The 18,097-nt window shown below is 41.3% G+C and overlaps 1 protein-coding gene across 2 annotated transcripts; it reads left to right on the top strand.

Moving 5' to 3' along the window:
* Positions 1–4,101: 4,101 nt before the first annotated feature.
* On the top strand, positions 4,102–17,515 carry LOC140468235 (uridine-cytidine kinase 2-A-like). Of its 2 annotated transcripts, none has more exons than XM_072564505.1 (7): positions 4,102–4,210; positions 9,775–9,934; positions 10,263–10,359; positions 11,300–11,442; positions 12,032–12,129; positions 15,082–15,130; positions 15,410–17,515. In XM_072564505.1, exons 1-7 carry the CDS (start codon positions 4,115–4,117, stop codon positions 15,541–15,543), a joined length of 777 nt encoding a protein of 258 aa, XP_072420606.1. In that variant the 5' UTR covers positions 4,102–4,114; the 3' UTR covers positions 15,544–17,515. The 2 variants fall into 2 exon arrangements, with proteins under 2 accessions (XP_072420606.1, XP_072420607.1); XM_072564506.1 differs by lacking the exon at positions 4,102–4,210 and adding an exon at positions 4,811–4,873.
* The last annotated feature ends 582 nt before the right edge of the window (positions 17,516–18,097 follow it).

An 18,097-nucleotide genomic window follows, 5' to 3' on the forward strand; every position in this document is an offset into this window, starting at 1 on the left:
GAATCTCTTTCATTTTGAATGATGTGGGATTGTCTCTGATTTTGGTTGATGTAGGAATCTCTCATTTTGGATGACATGGGAATCTCTCTGATATTGGAATGATGTGGCAATCTCTCTGATTTTGGATGAGGTGGGAATCATTTTGATTTTGGAATGAAGTTGAAATCTCCCTGATTTTGGAATGATGTGAGAATCTCTCTGATTTTGGATGATGCGGGAATTGGTATGACTTTGGAATGATGTGGGAATGTCTCTAATTTTGAATAATGTGGGAATCTCTGATTTGGGATATTATGGGAATCTCTGATTTTGGATGATGTGGGGATTCCTCGTGTTTTGGAATGATATGGGATTCTCGCTGATTTTGGAATGATATTTAAAACTCTCTTGTTTTGTATGATGTGGGATTCTATCTGAGTTTCGATTATGTGGGAATCTGTCATTTTGGATGATATGGGGAATCTCTCTGATTTTGGATGGATGTCAGATTTTCTCTCACTTTGGCTGATGTGGGAATTTCTCTGATTTTGTGATGAGGTGGGAATCTCTCTGATTCTGGAATGAAGTGGGAATCTATCTCATTCTGGACGATGTGGGGATCGCTCTGATTTTCGATGATGTGGGAATCTGATTTTGTAAAGATATGGGAATGTCTCTAATTTTGGATGATATGGGAGTCTCTGATTTTGATATTACGGGAATCTCTGATTTTCGATGATGTGAGAATCTCATTTTGGATGATAGGGGAATCTCTCAGTTTAGATGATATGGGAATCGTTCTAATTTTGGAATGATATGTTAATCTTTCTGATATTGGATGATGTGGGAATATCTCTGGTTTTTGGATGATGTGGGAATATCTCTGGTTTTTGGATGATATAGGAATCTCTATGATTTTGGATGACGTGGGAAGCTGTCTGATTTTGGAATGATATGGGAATGTCTCTAATTTTGGATGATATGGGAATCTCTGATTTTGAATAATATGGGAATCTCTCTGATTTTAGATGATATGGGAATTCCTCTAATTTTGGAATGATATTGAAATCTCTGTGATTGTGGAATTTTGTGGAAATCTTCAGAATTATGTGGGAATCTTTCTGATTTTGGATGATGTTGGAATGTTTTTGATTTTGAATGGTATGGGAATCGCTCCGATTTCAAATGATGTGGGAATCTGTAAGATTTTGGATGATGTGGGAATTTCTCTAATTTTGGAGTGATATGGGAATCTCTGTGATTTTGGATGATGTGGAAATATCTGTGATTTTGGACAAGATGGAAATCTGTGTAATTTTGGATGATATGGGAATCTCTGATTTTAGATGATGTAGAAACCTTTCTGATTTTGAATGACATGGGAATCTCTATAATTTTGGAATGATATGGGAACCCTCTGATTTTTGATGATATGGGAATCTCTCTCATTTTGGATGGATATGGGAATCTCTCTGATTTTGGAACGATATTGGAGTCTCTTTTGTTTTGTATGATGTGGGATTGTCTCTGAGTTTAGATGATGTGGGAATCTCTCATTTTGGATGATATGGGAATCTCTCTGAATTTAAATGATGTGGAAATCTTTGGAATTATATGGGAACCTTTCTGATTTTGGATGATGTGGGAAGGTTTCTGATTTTGAATGATACGGGAATCTCTCCAATTTCTGATGATGTGGTAATCCATATAATTTTGGATGATGTGGGAATTCCTCTAATTTTGGAATGATATGGGATTCTTTCTGATTTTGGAATGTTGCGGAAATCTTTGGAATTATGTGGGAATCTTTCCAATTTTGGATGATGTGGGAATGTTTCTGATTTTTGAATGATATGGGAATTGCACCGATTTCAGATGATGTGGGAATCTGTATGATTTTGGATGCTGTGGGAATTTCTCTGATTTTGGAGTGATATGGGAATCTCTGTGATTTGGGATGCTATGTGAATCTGTGTAATTTTGGATGATATGGGAATCTCTATGATTTTAGATGTAGGAACCTCTCTGATTTTGAATGACATGGGAATCTCTGTGGTTTTGGACGATGTGGGAATCTATCTAATTTTGGATGATAGAGCAATCACAATTTTGATGACATGGGAATCTCTCTAATTTTGGATGATATGAAAATCTATGATTTTGGATGATGTGGGAATCTCTGATTTTGGATTGATATGGGAATCTCTCTGATTTTGGATGATATGGGAATCTGTATGATTTTGGAATGTTGTGGGAATATTTCTGATTTTCAATGATGTGGGAATCTCTGTGACTATGGATGATGTGGGAAGCTGTATGATTTTGGATGATGTGGGGATTCCCCTAATTTTGGAAATATATGTGATTCTCTCTGATTTTGGAATGATGTGGAAATCTTTGGAATTATGTGGGAATCTTTCTGATTTTTGAATGTTGTTGAAATCTTTGGAATTATGTGGGAATCTTTCTTATTTTGGATGATGTGGGAATCTCTGATTTTGGATTGATATGGGAATCTCTCTGATTTTGGATGATATGGGAATCTGTATGATTTTGGAATGTTGTGGGAATATTTCTGATTTTCAATGATATGCGAATCTCTGTGACTATGGATGATGTGGGAATCTGTATGATTTTGGATGAGCAGGAACCTCTGATTTTGCATGATGTGGAAATTCCTCTAATTTTGGAATGATATGGGAATCTCTGTCATTTTGGATGACGTGGGATTGTCTCTGAGTTTTGAATGATATTGAAATCTCACTTGTTTTGTACGATGTGGGATTCTCTCTGATTTTGGATGATATGGAAATTGCTCTGATTCTGGATGATATAGGAACCTCTCCCATTTTGGATGCATGTGGGATTCTGTCTGATTTTGGAATGATATTGGAATCTCTCTTGTTTTGGATGATGTGGGATACTCTCTAAGTTTGGATAATGTGAGAATCTCTGATATTGGATTATTTGGGACTGTCCCTGATTTTAGATGATGTGCGAATCCCTCTAATTTTGGAATGATATCGGACTGTTTCTAATTTTGGATGATATAGGAATCTCTATGATTTTGGATGGTGTGAGAATCTGTCTAAGTTTGGATGATATGGGAATGTCTGTGATTTTGGGATGATGTATTAATCTGATTTTGGATGATATGTGAATCTCTCTAGATTTGGATGACTTGGGAATCTCTGATATTTTGGAAGATATTGGAATCCCTCTGATTTTTGATGATGTGGGAACCTCTGTTTTTGGAATAATTTTGCAATCTTTCTGATTTTTGAATGATACAGGAATCTTTGATTTTGGATGACTTGGGAATCTGTATGATTTTGAATGATGTTGGAATCTCTCTGATTTTGGAAAGAAGTGGGAATCTTTCTGATTTTGAATGATATGGTAATCACTCTGATTTTGGATGATGTGGGAAACTGATTTTGGATGATATGGGAATCTCTGATTTTGGAATGATGTTAGAATCTTTGGAAATATGTGGTCATCTGATTTTGGATTTTATGGCAATCTCGCTGATTTTGGAATGATGTGGAAATGTCTCTGATTTTAGATGATGTGTGAATCTTTCTGGTTTTGGATGATGCAGAAATCTCTGATTTTGGATGATTTGGGAATATCCCTGATTTTAAATGATGTGGGAAACCCTCTAATTTTGGAATGATATGGTAATCTCTCTGATTTTCGAATGATGTAGGAATCTCTCTCATTTTAGAAGATGTGAGAATCTCTCGGATTTCAGATTATATGACAATCTCTTTGACTTTGGAATGATATCAGAATGTTTCTAATTTTGGATGATATGGGAATCTCTGATTTTGGATGGTGTGGGAATCTCTGATTTTGGATGATATTGGAATCTACCTAGTTTTGGATGACGTGGGAATCTCTGTCATTTTGGATGATATGGAAATCTCTGATTTGGATGATGTGGGAATCTCTCTGATTTTTGATGATACGGGAATCTACCTAGTTTTGGATGACGTCGAAATCTCTCTGATTTTGGATGATGTGGGAATCTCTCTAATTTGGGTGAGCTCATTGCCTCGCCAACCTCTTTTGCTGAAACAACCAAGTTTGGTTGTAGCATACATAAAGGCGCGCATGCGCCAGCTCCGCAGTCATGTCGGCGGAAATGGCAGCCGATGCGGTGCTTGAGCGAAAGGTGCAGCATCGACCTTTCCTTATTGCTGTCAGCGGCGGGACTGCGAGCGGGAAGGTAGGTCATCGCGTTGGCGACTGTAGTCCGGGATTCCAGTGGAACTGCCTCTCGAGCGGTGTTGTGAACTCAGACTTTAGAAAACGCCCGCATGGTAAGCGGGAACGGCCCCCGTGGCGAGGCTGCTCCGCAGGCCTGGTGCCGGTCCCGGTGAGGCGCTGAGGGATGCGCAGGCGCGGTGTTAGCCACGTTGTGGTGCTGAGTTGCGCACGCGCAGTTTCTGTCCCGGTGTTGCGTTGAGGGATGCGCAGGCGCGGTGTTAGCCACGTTGTGGTGCAGAGAGATGCGCGGGCGCGGTTCTGGTCCTGGTGTGGGGCTGAGGAATGCGCGGGCGCGATTCTGGTCCTGGTGTGGGGCTGAGGAATGCGCGGGCGCGGTTCTGGCCCTGGTGTGGGGCTGAGGAATGCGCGGGCGCGATTCTGGTCCTGGTGTGGGGCTGAGGGATGCGCAGGCGCGGTTCTGGCCCTGGTGTGGGGCTGAGGAATGCGCAGGCGCGGTTCTGGTTCTGGCCCTGGTGTGGGGCTGAGGAATGCGCAGGCGCGGTTCTGGCCCTGGTGTGGGGCTGAGGAATGCGCAGGCGCGGTTCTGGTTCTGGTCCTGGTGTGGGGCTGAGGAATGCGCAGGCGCGGTGCCGGCCCTGTCAGGAATGAAAGTAAAAAGCCGGTAAAGTTGGGTTCTAGGGTGTGGGCGGAATTATATTAGGCTTTAGTCATTGGGGATTTCTGAAGAGACGCTGAGTAATAAAATAAATGCAAATACCGTTTCCTTTTCATCATTGAGCTAGTTTTTTTTGGTGTTCTGTGTAGCCTTTGGGAGTGTCTGTTTAAGAATGTACCAGGTTTGAGGATAGACTGGGAATGAACAACAGGAAGATGCTCAGCCTCTGTCATAAGACAAATTTTAGTCTGTCATCTCCTGCAGTTCGCATAGAACAAATGTAAAGCAAAGGTCTTTCCCCAAAGGTGAAGGAGTTCAATTGGATAGGCACAGGAGTGGAAAAACTTACAGGGATATGTATCATAGAATATCTACAGTGTGGAACAGGCCCATCAGACCAACAAATCCACACCAACACTCTGAAGAATAACCCACCCAGATGTGTTCCCCCACTTGATATTTACCCCTGACTAGTGCATGTGACCTACACACCCTTTTGGGCAATTTAGCACAGCCAGTTTGCTTAACTTGCACGTCTTTGGACTGTGGAAGGAAACTGAAATACCTGGAGGAAACCCAAGGCCAAGGAAGGAAAAGTAGGACTAGTTTAGTTTGGGAAATTTGGTCAACATGAACAAGTTAGGCCAAAGGGTCTGTTTCTGTGCTGTACGACTACTGATCCCTTGCCTAATACTTTAGAGCGTTGAGAAAAGCTGACTTGAAGTGACAACTTTGTTTCCATCTCTGGCAAAGCTGCTTGAGTAGTATTGTTACTATTTTTGGGAGAAGGATTTAGTGTGAAACCTATTTTGAAATCACCAAACAGCTAATAAATGGTACAGTCTCTATATTTAGTCTGTTGAATTTTAAATTTATTTTAAAAGCATCAGTTAGATTCTAGCACAAAAACAGAAATTTCTGAAGAAACATAGATCTGGTAGGATCTGTGGAGAGAAAGCAGAGTTAACCTTTCAAGTTGTGACCCTTCACAATCCTTCATCAGAATTAGATTCTAGCACCTTCTTAATGAGAGACGTCAGGCCATTTGGTCTCAAGGTTACAGCTTTTGGCCTCCCTGCTTTCTTGAATAAAAAATATTATGTTTGCCATTTTCTAATCCTCTGGGGTCCTTTCAGAATTTAATGCATCCTGAAAGAGAGAATCAATGCATCTACTATCTGTGCTTTTTCTATTTCAAAAATTACTTTATTCATATTCATCTTGCAAAATGTCCATATTATTGAGGAGGTGCTGCTGGATGTCTTAAAATTCATAAAGGTGGATAAATCCCCAGGACCTGATCTGGTGTAGTCAAGAGTGTGGTACTGGAAAAGCACAGCAGGTCAGGCTGCATCTGAGGAGCAGCAAAATCGAAGTTTCAGGCAAAAGCCCTTCATCGATTTTCCTGCTCCTCAGATGCTGCCTAACCTGCTGTGCTTTTCCAGCACCACACTCTTGACTCTAATCTCCAGTATCTGCAGTCCTCACTTTTACCTGATCAGGTGTACACTATAACTGTGTGGGAAGCTAGGGAAGAGAGTGTTGTGCCCCTTGCTGAGATATCTGTATCATCTATTGTCACAGGTGAGGTGCTGGAAGAGTGGAGGTTGGGTAACGTGGTCTCACTATTTCAGGATAGTCACCATAGCTTTGTGCATGGAAATTTGGTCTCGTGATTTGAATTAGTTTTTTGAAGAAGTAACCAAGAGTATTGATGAGGGCAAAGCAGTGGATGTGATTTATATGGACTTCAGTAAGGTGTTCAGCAAAGTTCTTCATGGTAGACTGGTTAGCAAAGTTAGATCACATGGAATAGAGGAGGAACTTGCCATTTGGAGACCGAATGGGCTCAAAGGTAGAAAACAGAGGGTGGTGGCGGTGGAAGGTTTGCTTTTCAGACTAGAGGCCTGTGACCAGGGGTGTATCACAAGGGTTAGTGCTGGGACCACTACTTTTCGTCACTCGTATAATTGACTTGGAAATGAACATAAGTGAAATAGTTAGTAAGTTTGCAGATGACACCAAAATTGGAGGTGTAGTGGACAGCGAAGAAGGTTACATCAGATTACAACGGGATTTTGATCAGATGGGCTAAGAAGTGGCAAATGGAGTTTAATTTAGATAAATGCAAGGTGCTGCATTTTAGAGAAGCAAATCCGGGCAGGACTTGTACATTTAATGGTTAGGTCCTGGGGAGTTTTGCTGTACAGAGACGTTGGAGTGCAGGTTCATAGTTCATTGGAAGTGAAGTCCCAGGTAGACAAGATAGTGAAGAAGATTTTAGTATGCTTGGCTGTATTGGTCAGTGTACTGAGTATAGCAGTTGGGACATTGAAGCAGCTGCAAAGGTTATTGATTAGATCACTATTGGAACAACCCTGGTCTCCCTCTATAGGAAAGATGTGAAACTTGAAAGGGCTCAGAAAAGATTTACAAGGATGTTGCCAGGGTTTGAGGGTTTGAGCTATAGCTATAGGGATCAAAATCTTTATTTCCCATAATGAATTCTAAGTTGATCTGATTATAGTCATTCTTCCTATTCCGACACGTACTATTCACTGTCTGTTTTTATATTGCTTGTTTTTGCTCATACTCTGCTTTTTATCTCTTAATCATTCTTTGATTTTAAAGTCTGCCCAATCTCTGACCTACTACTAATCTTTGCAGATTTGTACACTTAATTTGTGATTTGATATTGTCGCCTAGAGGCTTGTTTACCACAAATGTGGTTTTGTGATGGTCATTTGAAATTATAATTCCTGATTTTAAAAAAAAATTCCAAATCCCACCATCTGTCATTTTGGGGTTCCAGCTGCTGTCCCCAAAGTTATTGGGTTTCTTGATTACTAGTCCAGTGACCGTACCATTACGCCATTGCCTTCCCCATGTTGCATAATGTCGCTGATTTATTGTGGAGCAGTTCTTGCATGTTCCATTTTGTTTTCTCCTGTCTGCTGTTTGATACACTGATTTACTGTTTGGGGATCTGTAAATTACTCCTACAAATGGTCTCTACCTTGCTGCTACTTTTCTCCATAAACAACTGTACATCTGATAATTTCAAGTTAAGGTCATCACTCCATGCTGAACTAAGACTACCATTAATTCACAGAGCTTTCCTTACACCACCACCACCACCTAGATTTCTGACGTTATGTTGTCAAAACTCTTCAACATTCAAGTCCTAGCATTGGTCAACTTTCAGCTATGTCTCTAATGCCAATCAGCTCATCCAAATTTATCTCTATCTGTGGTTTCAATTCACCTTGGTTATAAATGTGTGTATTTGAAAATAAGGCCTTCAATTTTCTGCTGTTTTTAAATAGCAATCTTTTGGCCTTTTTTGCAGGTGCACTTTTTTTTTAGTATGTTCTATGCTTTGAGCTATGCTAAGACCTGAATTCATTATACAAAGTAGCATCAAAAATATTTGGAACCTGCAAATGTATTACTTGCACTCCATCCTAACTGGCAGAAAAGTTAGTGAAAAGTCTCAACTACTTCTTCGTGTGCATACAAACGTAACATTATAATCTGAAACTATTTGAGGTAAAGGCCAGCATTCCAGTAGCCTCTTAAAATTTTATTTTGTATCTAACAGTAGCTTTTAATGATTTCTGGACTTGGATTCCTAAAGTGCTCTATCCCTATACAACCTCAGCTTCTCCACATTCAGGGGGATGGTGGTGGCCCTGGCTCCAAGACGTCCGTTCAAATCCCATCAAGGCAGTTAATGGTATTAAAATTCAATTAATAATTTTGGAATTGAATGCAAGTCTCTCTGGTGACCATAAAATTATCATAGATTGATGTCAGAAGGTAACTGGTTCACTAATATCCTTTAGGGAAGGAAATCTGCTCTCCTTGCTTGGTCTGGCTTATATGTGATTCCAGATCCACACAACATGTTTGACTCCTAACTGCCCCCTCAAATGTCCTAACAGGCCACTCCATTCGAGGGTAATTAGAGATGGGACACATATGTCAGCCTTGCCTGTGGTGCCCAATCCCCTGAAACAATGAGGGAAAAGAAATACTCAATGGACGCCACTGCTCTTTCTGTTTGGGCTCAGGTTGAGGGTTCTCTTCTCTTTCTGAATCTGACAATGCCTTGTCCTATCCCTCATTTTAGAACAGACCATTGCATTTTGCAATGTATGACCTAATTCTCTCATCAAATGTCAATTTCAGTTAGTGGCCATGAGGAATTAGGTTGAAACACAATTTTCCATCACTTTGAGATCAGATCGTTCTGTATGTGAAAGCATGACAAATGACTTGCTGATGTATAGAGTCATACAGCACAGAAACAGACCCTTCGGTTCAACTTGTCCGCACCAACCAGGCATCCCAATCTGACCTAGTCCCATTTGCATGTGTTTTGCCCGTATTCCTCTAAACCCTTCCTATTCATGTACACATCCAGAAGCTTTTTAAATGATGTAACTGTACCAGCCTCCACCATTTCCTCTGGCAGCTCACTTCATACAAATACCAACCTCTGCATAAGACCGTTTTCCCTCAGGTACTTCTTAAATCTTTCCCCTCCCACCTTAAATCTATGCCTTCTAGTTTTGAGCTCCCCTACTCTTGGAAAAAGACCTTCACTATGCACTTTAGCCATGCCACTCATAAACTTCTATAAGGTCACCTCATAGCCTTTGATGCTCCGGCAGGGGGGGGAATAAAAAGCCCCAGCGTCTCCCTGTAGCTCAAACCTTCCAATCCCAGCAACATCATTGTAAATCTTTTCTGCACCCTCTCAAGTTTAACAAATTTCAAATTCATGACCTCACTGTGGATGTTGTCTGTTATTGTGCCAAACATGTTGTCTTCAACTCAGACGTATGACTGAATTCTGGATTATTGAAGATATAATTTAATCTTCTGTTCTTCTTTCACCACAGTCCTCGGTGTGTCAGAAAATTGTTGAGTTGCTGGGCCAGAATAAGGTGGACCAGCAGCAGAGACAAGTGGTGATCCTGAGCCAGGACAGTTTCTACAAGGTGCTGACTGCAGAACAAAAAGCCAAGGCTAGTAAAGGGCAGTATAACTTCGATCATCCAGGTATTTACTTGTGTTACAGGTGGGAGGGGCAACAGGAACAAGATGATAAGGATGAATGAGTGGGTGAAGAGAAGAGGCGTTGTCGGGTCTGTGTTGGAGATTACAGACAGGGACGGCATGACTTTGAGAATTTGATTTGTGATTCTCAGAATGAAAGGAAGCCTAATATTCTGCTTTGTATTTTCTGAAATTCAAAGGGATGATGTAGCCTGAGGCAGGTTTTATACAGTGTGAGGGTCACTGTGTGGTTGTGGTAGAGAGATCCTTGTGGTGACTTCCAGGTTCTGCTTGTTCCTGATTTTCCTCTTTTTTTTTCTCTTGTATGCAGATGCTTTTGACAATGAACTAATTCTTCACACCTTGAAGGATATCGTCAATGGCAAGACAGTCTCAATTCCCGTTTATGATTTTATTAAACACTCACGGTATGCATCAGAGTGCACAGAACTATCAAACAAACCACCAATTCCAATTACATTTGCTAATGAAAAGCAAAGGTTGTAGAAATTGGAGACAAAACTGTTATTTGTGGGGCACTGAGCTCAGAGTATGCTGCCCTTCTGGTAATGATCATCATTTCTGAGATTGCACAATGTTTGGGTGGAGGAGGGAAGTAAGGCTTGTATTTCTGTTGGCCAATCATCCTATACCCCTATAACTGCTGCTTTGTGGTGGGTGGGATTTTTGATTGTACAGGACTCCTGTAATTGAACCCTGCCATTAGGTTGTGTATGTTGACATTAAGTGAAGGCAGCAGTGATCCTCCCACGCTGGTATATCTTGTACAAATAAACTGTCTCCTTATTGTTTTACTAATGAGCATAGTCTGAGAAATCCACAGAGGCAAATAACCCATGTGTATTTAGGAGAAGGAATTGAGTTAGTGGCTGCTAATTTAGACTAATTGGGAGGCAGGTCTCAGTGTTTGTGCCATGGCCACTCCTACAACATCACCTTCCAAATGCCTGAGCTCTCCCATTTAAAAAGACAACGGCAGCAGATGCGTGGTGGGAACATCATCTGCAAGTTCCCCTCGAACTCCATACCAATCTGTTGACCAATTACTGCTGTTCTTTCACTGGTTCTCAATCCTGAAACAACCATTAACAACTGTGTGTGTCTCTATAGCATGTGGACTCGGATCATTCAAGAAGGCAGCTCACACTTCCTTCAGGGTAATTGGGTAATAAATGCTGGCTCAGCCTGCAATGCCCACATCTCATTCAAAAAAACTCAAACTAAAAGAGGGCTAATAATTACTTTTAAATCCAACTTGGATAGAGAATGGTCTGATTAAACAAAGGGTTGAGTGTTCTTTGCTCATGTGGATTTGGAGTGAGACTAACTGAGGTGTTTTGTACACAGAAAATCTGAGATGGTGAAAGTTTATCCAGCAGATGTGGTCCTCTTCGAGGGAATCCTAGTTTTCTATTCCCAAGAGATTAGGGACTTGTTCCAAATGAAACTTTTTGTGGACACCGATGCGGATACCCGGCTCTCCCGAAGAGGTGAGAAGGTTTCCTGAGGTGGCTGAGGGTGATTATGGTGCCTGGTTGGCCTTGGGTTGAGGTAGATCTGGAATTGGGAAATGGTATTGAACAGTAAATGAACAGAATTGATTTGTTTCTTTTTCTGCTCCGCTGCACTCCCTTTGCTTCCCATACTGATCCCACAAGACCATTTTCATTGGTTATAAAACAAAGAACTGTGGATGCTGGAAATCTGAAACAAAAACAGAAATTGCTGGAGAAACTCAGCAGGTCAGGCAGCATTTGTGGAGAGAAAGCAGAGTCACGCTTCGGATCTGGAGTTCTGATGAAAGGTCACTGGACCCAAAATGATGACTCTGCTTTCCCTCCACAGATGCTGCCAGACCTGCTGAGCTTTTCCAACAATTTTGATTTTTTTTTAATCACCTGGTTCCATGCTCTGGCCCTGAACTTCTAAGCTGAGGAGCTCTAGACTGTAAGAGGGGCCAGCTTTATGGACATTGTCCATACTGACCTGTTCCCCAGTCTCTGTTGATGCAATGTTTATATGGTGAGCTCTATTGTTTCTGCTTTTCACAATTTTAACTATTTTGTTTCCCATCTTCAGTGTTGAGAGACATCAGTGAGAGAGGGAGGGACCTGGAGCAAATCCTGACACAGTACACCACATTTGTAAAACCAGCCTTCGAGGAGTTCTGTCTTCCGGTGAGCAATTATTCAGAAGTAATTGGTTAGATTGAGAGTTGGGAGTAATGAACTAGGTAGTCAGGGTAAGTGAGGTTACAGGTGAGACTCAATCTACATATCAGTAAGTGTGACCACCATACAGTCCTTTGTAGAGACAAAGTCTCGTCTTTACAGTGAGAATGTTCTCCATTGTATTGTCTGACGCTATCACCGTGCTAAATGGGACAGACTTCACATGGACCTAGCAACTCGACCAGGCATCCACGAGGCGCTGTGGGGCATCAACAGCAGCAGACCTGTACTCTAACATAGTCTGTAACCTCATGACCTGGCAATACCCCAATTAAAAGAGGGAATCTACCCTGGTTCAATAGAGAGAGCAGGAGGGAATGCCAGGAGCAGCACCAAACAAAAGGGTGTCAATTTGTTGAAGCTGCCAAACAGCAAACACAGAGCTAAGTGATCCCATAACCAGTGGATTAGATCTAAGCTCAGTCCTACCACATCTAGTCATTAAAGGTGGTAGATAACTAAACAACTCACTGGAGGACGATGGTCCACAAATATCCTATCCTCTTGATAGAAGGGCCCAATACATCAGGACAGAAGGTAAAATTGAAGCACTTGCAACAATCTTCAGCAAAAGAGCTGAGTGGATGATCCACCTGAGCCTCCTACAATAGTCCCCAGCATTACAGATACCAGTCCTCAGCTAATTAGATTCACTCCATATGGTATCAAGAAATAAATGGAGATACTGGATACTGCAAAGGCTATGGGCTCTGATGATATTCCGACAATAGTACTGAAGGCATGTGCTCCAGAACTTGCCACTCCCTTAGCTAAGCTCTTCAGTATAGTTACAAAACTTGGCATCTACCTGATAATGTGGAAAATTGCCCAGATATGTCATGTATACACAATACAGGGCAAAAAGCAGCAATAACCTGCTCAGTGACGCACAGTTTGGGTTCTGCCAGGGCCACTCAGCTCCTGACCTCATTACAGCCTTGGTTCAAATATGGACAAAACAGCTGAATTCCAGAGTTGAGATGAGAGTGACAGTCATTGAATCAAGGCTGCATTCGACTGAGTGTGGCATCAAGGAACCCTAACAAAACTGGAATCACGGTATTGGTGAGCAAAGACTCAGTTGATCGGAGCCATACCTGGCAAATCGGAAGATGGTTGTGATATTTAGAGGTCTGTTATCTCAGCTGCAGGACATCGGGAGTTTCTCAGTAATATCCTAAGCCCAACAATCTTCAGCTGCTTCATCAATACCAACCTTCCATTATAAGGTGAAGGTTGGACATAGGGATGTTCACTGTATGTTGTTCACTATTCACAACTCCTCAGGTACTGAAGCAGTTCGCATTCAAATGTGACAAAATCTGGACAAATGCCAGGCAATGGCAATCACCAATAATAGACAATCTAATTACTGCCCATTGATACTGAATGGTGTTACTATCAATGAGTTTTTGGGACTATCATTAACCAGAAACTCATCTGAACTTGCCACATAAACACAGTGGCAACAAGAGCAGGTCAGAGGCTAGAAATACTGTGCAAGTAATTCACCACCAGACTTCCCCAAAGTCTGTCCACTATTTACAGGCAGAAGTCAAGAGTCTGATGGAATACTCCCCACTTGGCTGGATGGGGGCAACTTCAACAATGCTCAAGAAGCTTGTCATCATCTAGGACAATGCAGCCTGTTTGATTGGCATCACACTCACAAGTATCCAATCCCTCCACCACTGACACTGAATGGCATCAGTGTGTACTACCTTCAAGATTCACTGCAGAAATTCACCAAAGGTCCTTAGACCATACCTTCCAAACCCATGACCACTTCTATTTGGAAGGACAAGGACAGCAGATACATGGGAACGCCAACACTTCCATGTTCTCCTCCACACTACTCTCCATCCTAACTTGGAAATACATCGCCATTCCTTCACAATTGCTGGAACAAAATCCTGAAATTCCCTCCCTAACAGCAATGTGAGTTTACCTACAGCACGTGAACTGCAGTGGTTTGAGAAGGTAGCTCACCACTACCTTGTAATGGGCAATAAATGCTGGTCCAGCCAGTGATGCCCATGTGCCGCAAGATTTTCTTTTAAAAACTGAAGTCGTGTTGAGATCAGTGAGTTGAATATTTTATGTTCAGCACATGCTGATCCATTGAGTTCAGTTTAAAGTTCCTCTAAAAGTGAAGCCAGGTCAGTGCTTGGAACTGATTCAGCAGGAACTCTACAGTGTTTTATTACAGACCTGGTTCAAGGATAGTGAATGAGAAGCAGCCAGAGCTGATTATAAGAACTTAAAGATGAGGAGCAGGATTTTAGGCCCTGAGTCTGCTCCAGTATTTAACACTATCATGGCTGACCTTAACTCCTCTCCTGTCCACTCCCCATAACCCATTAACCTACTCCCAGTTTAAAAAAATCTGTCTGTCTCCTCCTTGAATTTACTCATTGTCCTAACATATACCACACTTGGATAGTGAATTCCACAAATTCAGACCCTTTGAAAGAAATAATTTCTGCTCACCTATTTTAAAACTGCCACCCCTTTACCCTAAAATTATGACCTCTTGTTCCAGATTTCCTCGCACAAGCAAATATCTGCTCTGTCTACATTGTTGATCCTCTTTAGCATCTTGTATATCTCTGTTAATCTCCCCTCAGTCATTTCAACTCCAGAAAATATGGACTTCAACTGCTCAATCTCTCTTTATTAGACAAACCCCTCATATCTGGAATCAATCTAGTGAAACTCCTCTACACCCCTCCTAAAGTAATGGAACCAGAACTGTGTGCAAAACTCCAGCTGCAGTTTTGTTGGTGCTTCGTAGAGTTGCAGTAACAGTTCCTTATTTTGATTTTCTTTTCCTTTAATGGTAAATGCAAATATCACTGTATGAGAAAGAGCTGTCACTATTTATGTTGTCATTCACAGACCAAGAAATATGCAGATGTCATCATCCCCAGAGGAGTGGAAAATCTGGGTGAGTACTAAGATCATAATCATGCCTTTTGTCCCCACTCAAAGCCATAGGGCTGAGGCAATATGAAGAATTGGTGTAGATCTTTGTTCTTTGTGGGACGGCTGTCTATGAATGGGATGGGGCATGGTGCGAGTGTGTATTGAATGGGAAATTGGAGAGAGGAGGAGCTGGTGGTGGGAGGAGCAATGCTTTCTAGAATACTAATGCTACACTGTCTGCTTTGATTTATTAGGAATAAATCTGTGAAGTTTGATTTTCTGCTACCTGTCTCTCTTGTAGTTGCCATAAACCTGATTGTGCAGCACATTCAAGACATCCTGACTGGTGGTCTGACCAAACGCAATAGCTGTGTGAATGGACACACTGTGCCCCGAATTCGACATACATCAGAGTCTAGCTCACGCCCACATTGACTCGAAGAACAGACAGGGGCAGGGTCAGTATTATTCAGCTCCTGGGTCATAGGCTGGACTAAGTGTGTGGATGACCAAACTTCTTCATCTCTCCTTCTTACAGAGAACTCATTTAACCAGGGGTCCGTGGTTCTGTCTCACCATATGCACCTGATGGAATTGATTTTATAGGAGCTTGTGTCCTTTTGTACAATAATATTTTCAGTGTGTACCCAGAGTCAGCATTGAATGTCTCTGACAGCAGTGAGTGGACATTGGTCCCATGACTGTGCTGTGTTGCACTTTCTAGTATTTCGCCTTGTATGATTGGGGTTGGGAAGTGGGACTGTCATGCAAAGCAACCCCTCTCCTCCCTCACTTACATTGCTTGGGATTTTGATATTCCCTTCCCTTATTGATAACCTTAACCCACTTCCCTCTGAGTAACTCCACAAGTTCTCTGCCTGAAGATGGCTTTTCATTAATTCCCGATTTATTTCCCCACCCCACCCCCAAAAAAAAGCTTGGTGGTTGAGACTCTGCATTGCAATCACAACTTTTGTTAATTTTCAAACCCGAATTGATATCAGTATTCACTGAAAAATTTGTCTCATCTGCTCTAATCTGTACAGCAATGATATTACTGTCAGTGTCAGCTTGAATTTTCTGCATGACCTGGTTTCATCCCTTAGTCAGCTGATTGCACTACCTGGGCTGTCCTGCCTTGTCTTTTATGTGGTGTCTGCTGCTACAACAACTATAGTCTCACTGCCAAGTGAAGTTTATTCCCTTTAATTCACCTCTATTTATATCTAAATACAACGAGAAATAACACCAATATTGACAGTCAAGAAATATGATTATAACATTAGTGATTACACTGTAGAAATGAATTATTGGGAGGTCCTAAAGTTGTGATTGGCACCACTTTATAAATATAAGCCTTTTTTCAATGATGCTACTGATAAGTCAGGAAGAGGAGGAACCCAGTCTGCAGTTCAGTGAGACCATAGTTGATCTATACGTTGGTTCCATATCCTTTAGACTCCTGATAGCAAAATGCTCTTGATCTCCAATTTAAAATTTGACAATTGCACTTGCATCTATTACTTTTATGTGAAAGAGCTTCACACATATTTTTTTGTTTATGTGACGAAGTGTTTCATAAGATTTTGTTTTCTTCCTCTTACCTGGCTCTGATTTATTTTTATTTTTTGGTTTTGTTAGCAGAAAATTTTTACTTTTATCTAGCCTGACAATTTAAATATCATCAAATTTTCATATCGTCATACAGCACAGAAACAGACCTTTTAGTCTAAGTATTCCATACCGATCGTAATCGAAGACTAAACTAGTCCCACCTGCCTGTGCTTGGCCCATATCCCTCTAAACATTTGTTATTCATGTACTTGCCCAAATGTCTTTCAAACGTTGTAACTGTACCCACATCCACCACTTCCTCAGGAAATTCACTTCACACACATACCACACTCTGTGCAAAACGTCTCCTAGTCTTGAAATCCCCCATCCTGGGGAAAAGGCACCTTTTTTTTCCCCCCTGTTACTGTCTATATTCCATGGAATACAAGCCTTTCTTAATGTAATTTCTCATGATCTAACCCTTGGAAATCTAACATCATTTTGCTCAGTCTGTGCTGTTATGGGGCATTGTATCTTTTTTTGTTTTGTGGTGACAAACTTGTCTTCTCTGATAAATTCCAGCACCACCATTCCCTCACTCCCATTCAGTCTCTCCCAGTGTTCCAAGTACATTTTAATTTCAGTCACCTCATTAACCTCCTTCACCCGATTGAAGGTGATTAGGAGTGTAGGAGAGATCATGGTTGAGCCCAGCACTTCTCACCAAGGGCTCATTGAGCAGTGGGCAGAAGCAATTGCTGATTTACAATTTCTTGACCAAGACTGCTCAAATGTTTATGATTCCAGGTGCTTGATGTAGTCATTGAATAAAAAGTAGTGATTTTTGATCAAAGCTTGCATTTGGCTGATCCCATTTTGCAAGTGGGAGAGTCTCCCAAATGCTTGCATCTCCGTGGTTTCTTGTCTTTGATCTTCAATGTCTATATGGAATGTGCAAGTATCTGTTTGCTACCCTTTGACAGGTTAACCGTCACTCCTCAAAAATGATGCTCACCCTCACTGTATATCAGTGAAATCCAAGTGGGAAGAAACACGATCAGTGTGAGCCCTGGGTCCTCTACTGTCAAATTTTATTGGATGTTAGCTGCAATTAAAGTTGTTAAAATGCTGAAATTCAGAAAATCAAGGTGCAAAGTAAAATATGGAAAGACCACCACTAATCAAACTTCTGACCAAATATCTCTCCAGGTCATTGCTGGGGGAGTTTCATATTTGTTGATGTAAGATTACATTAATCTTTCAACACGGAAACAAAAAATTTGCAATACCAGCAGATGGTTATACTGGACAAGCTAAATTCCAGTGTGAAACATTGGCTTAATAGTTCGAGTTTTTTTTTGCTTTTTGGTTTCTATGGAGGTTAGTCACTTAACATTCAAAACAGACTGCCAATGTACTCTTAACAAAAGAATAC

The sequence above is a fragment of the Chiloscyllium punctatum genome, chromosome 46, assembly GCF_047496795.1.
Source record: "Chiloscyllium punctatum isolate Juve2018m chromosome 46, sChiPun1.3, whole genome shotgun sequence".
Classification (NCBI taxonomy): Eukaryota; Metazoa; Chordata; class Chondrichthyes; order Orectolobiformes; family Hemiscylliidae; genus Chiloscyllium; species Chiloscyllium punctatum.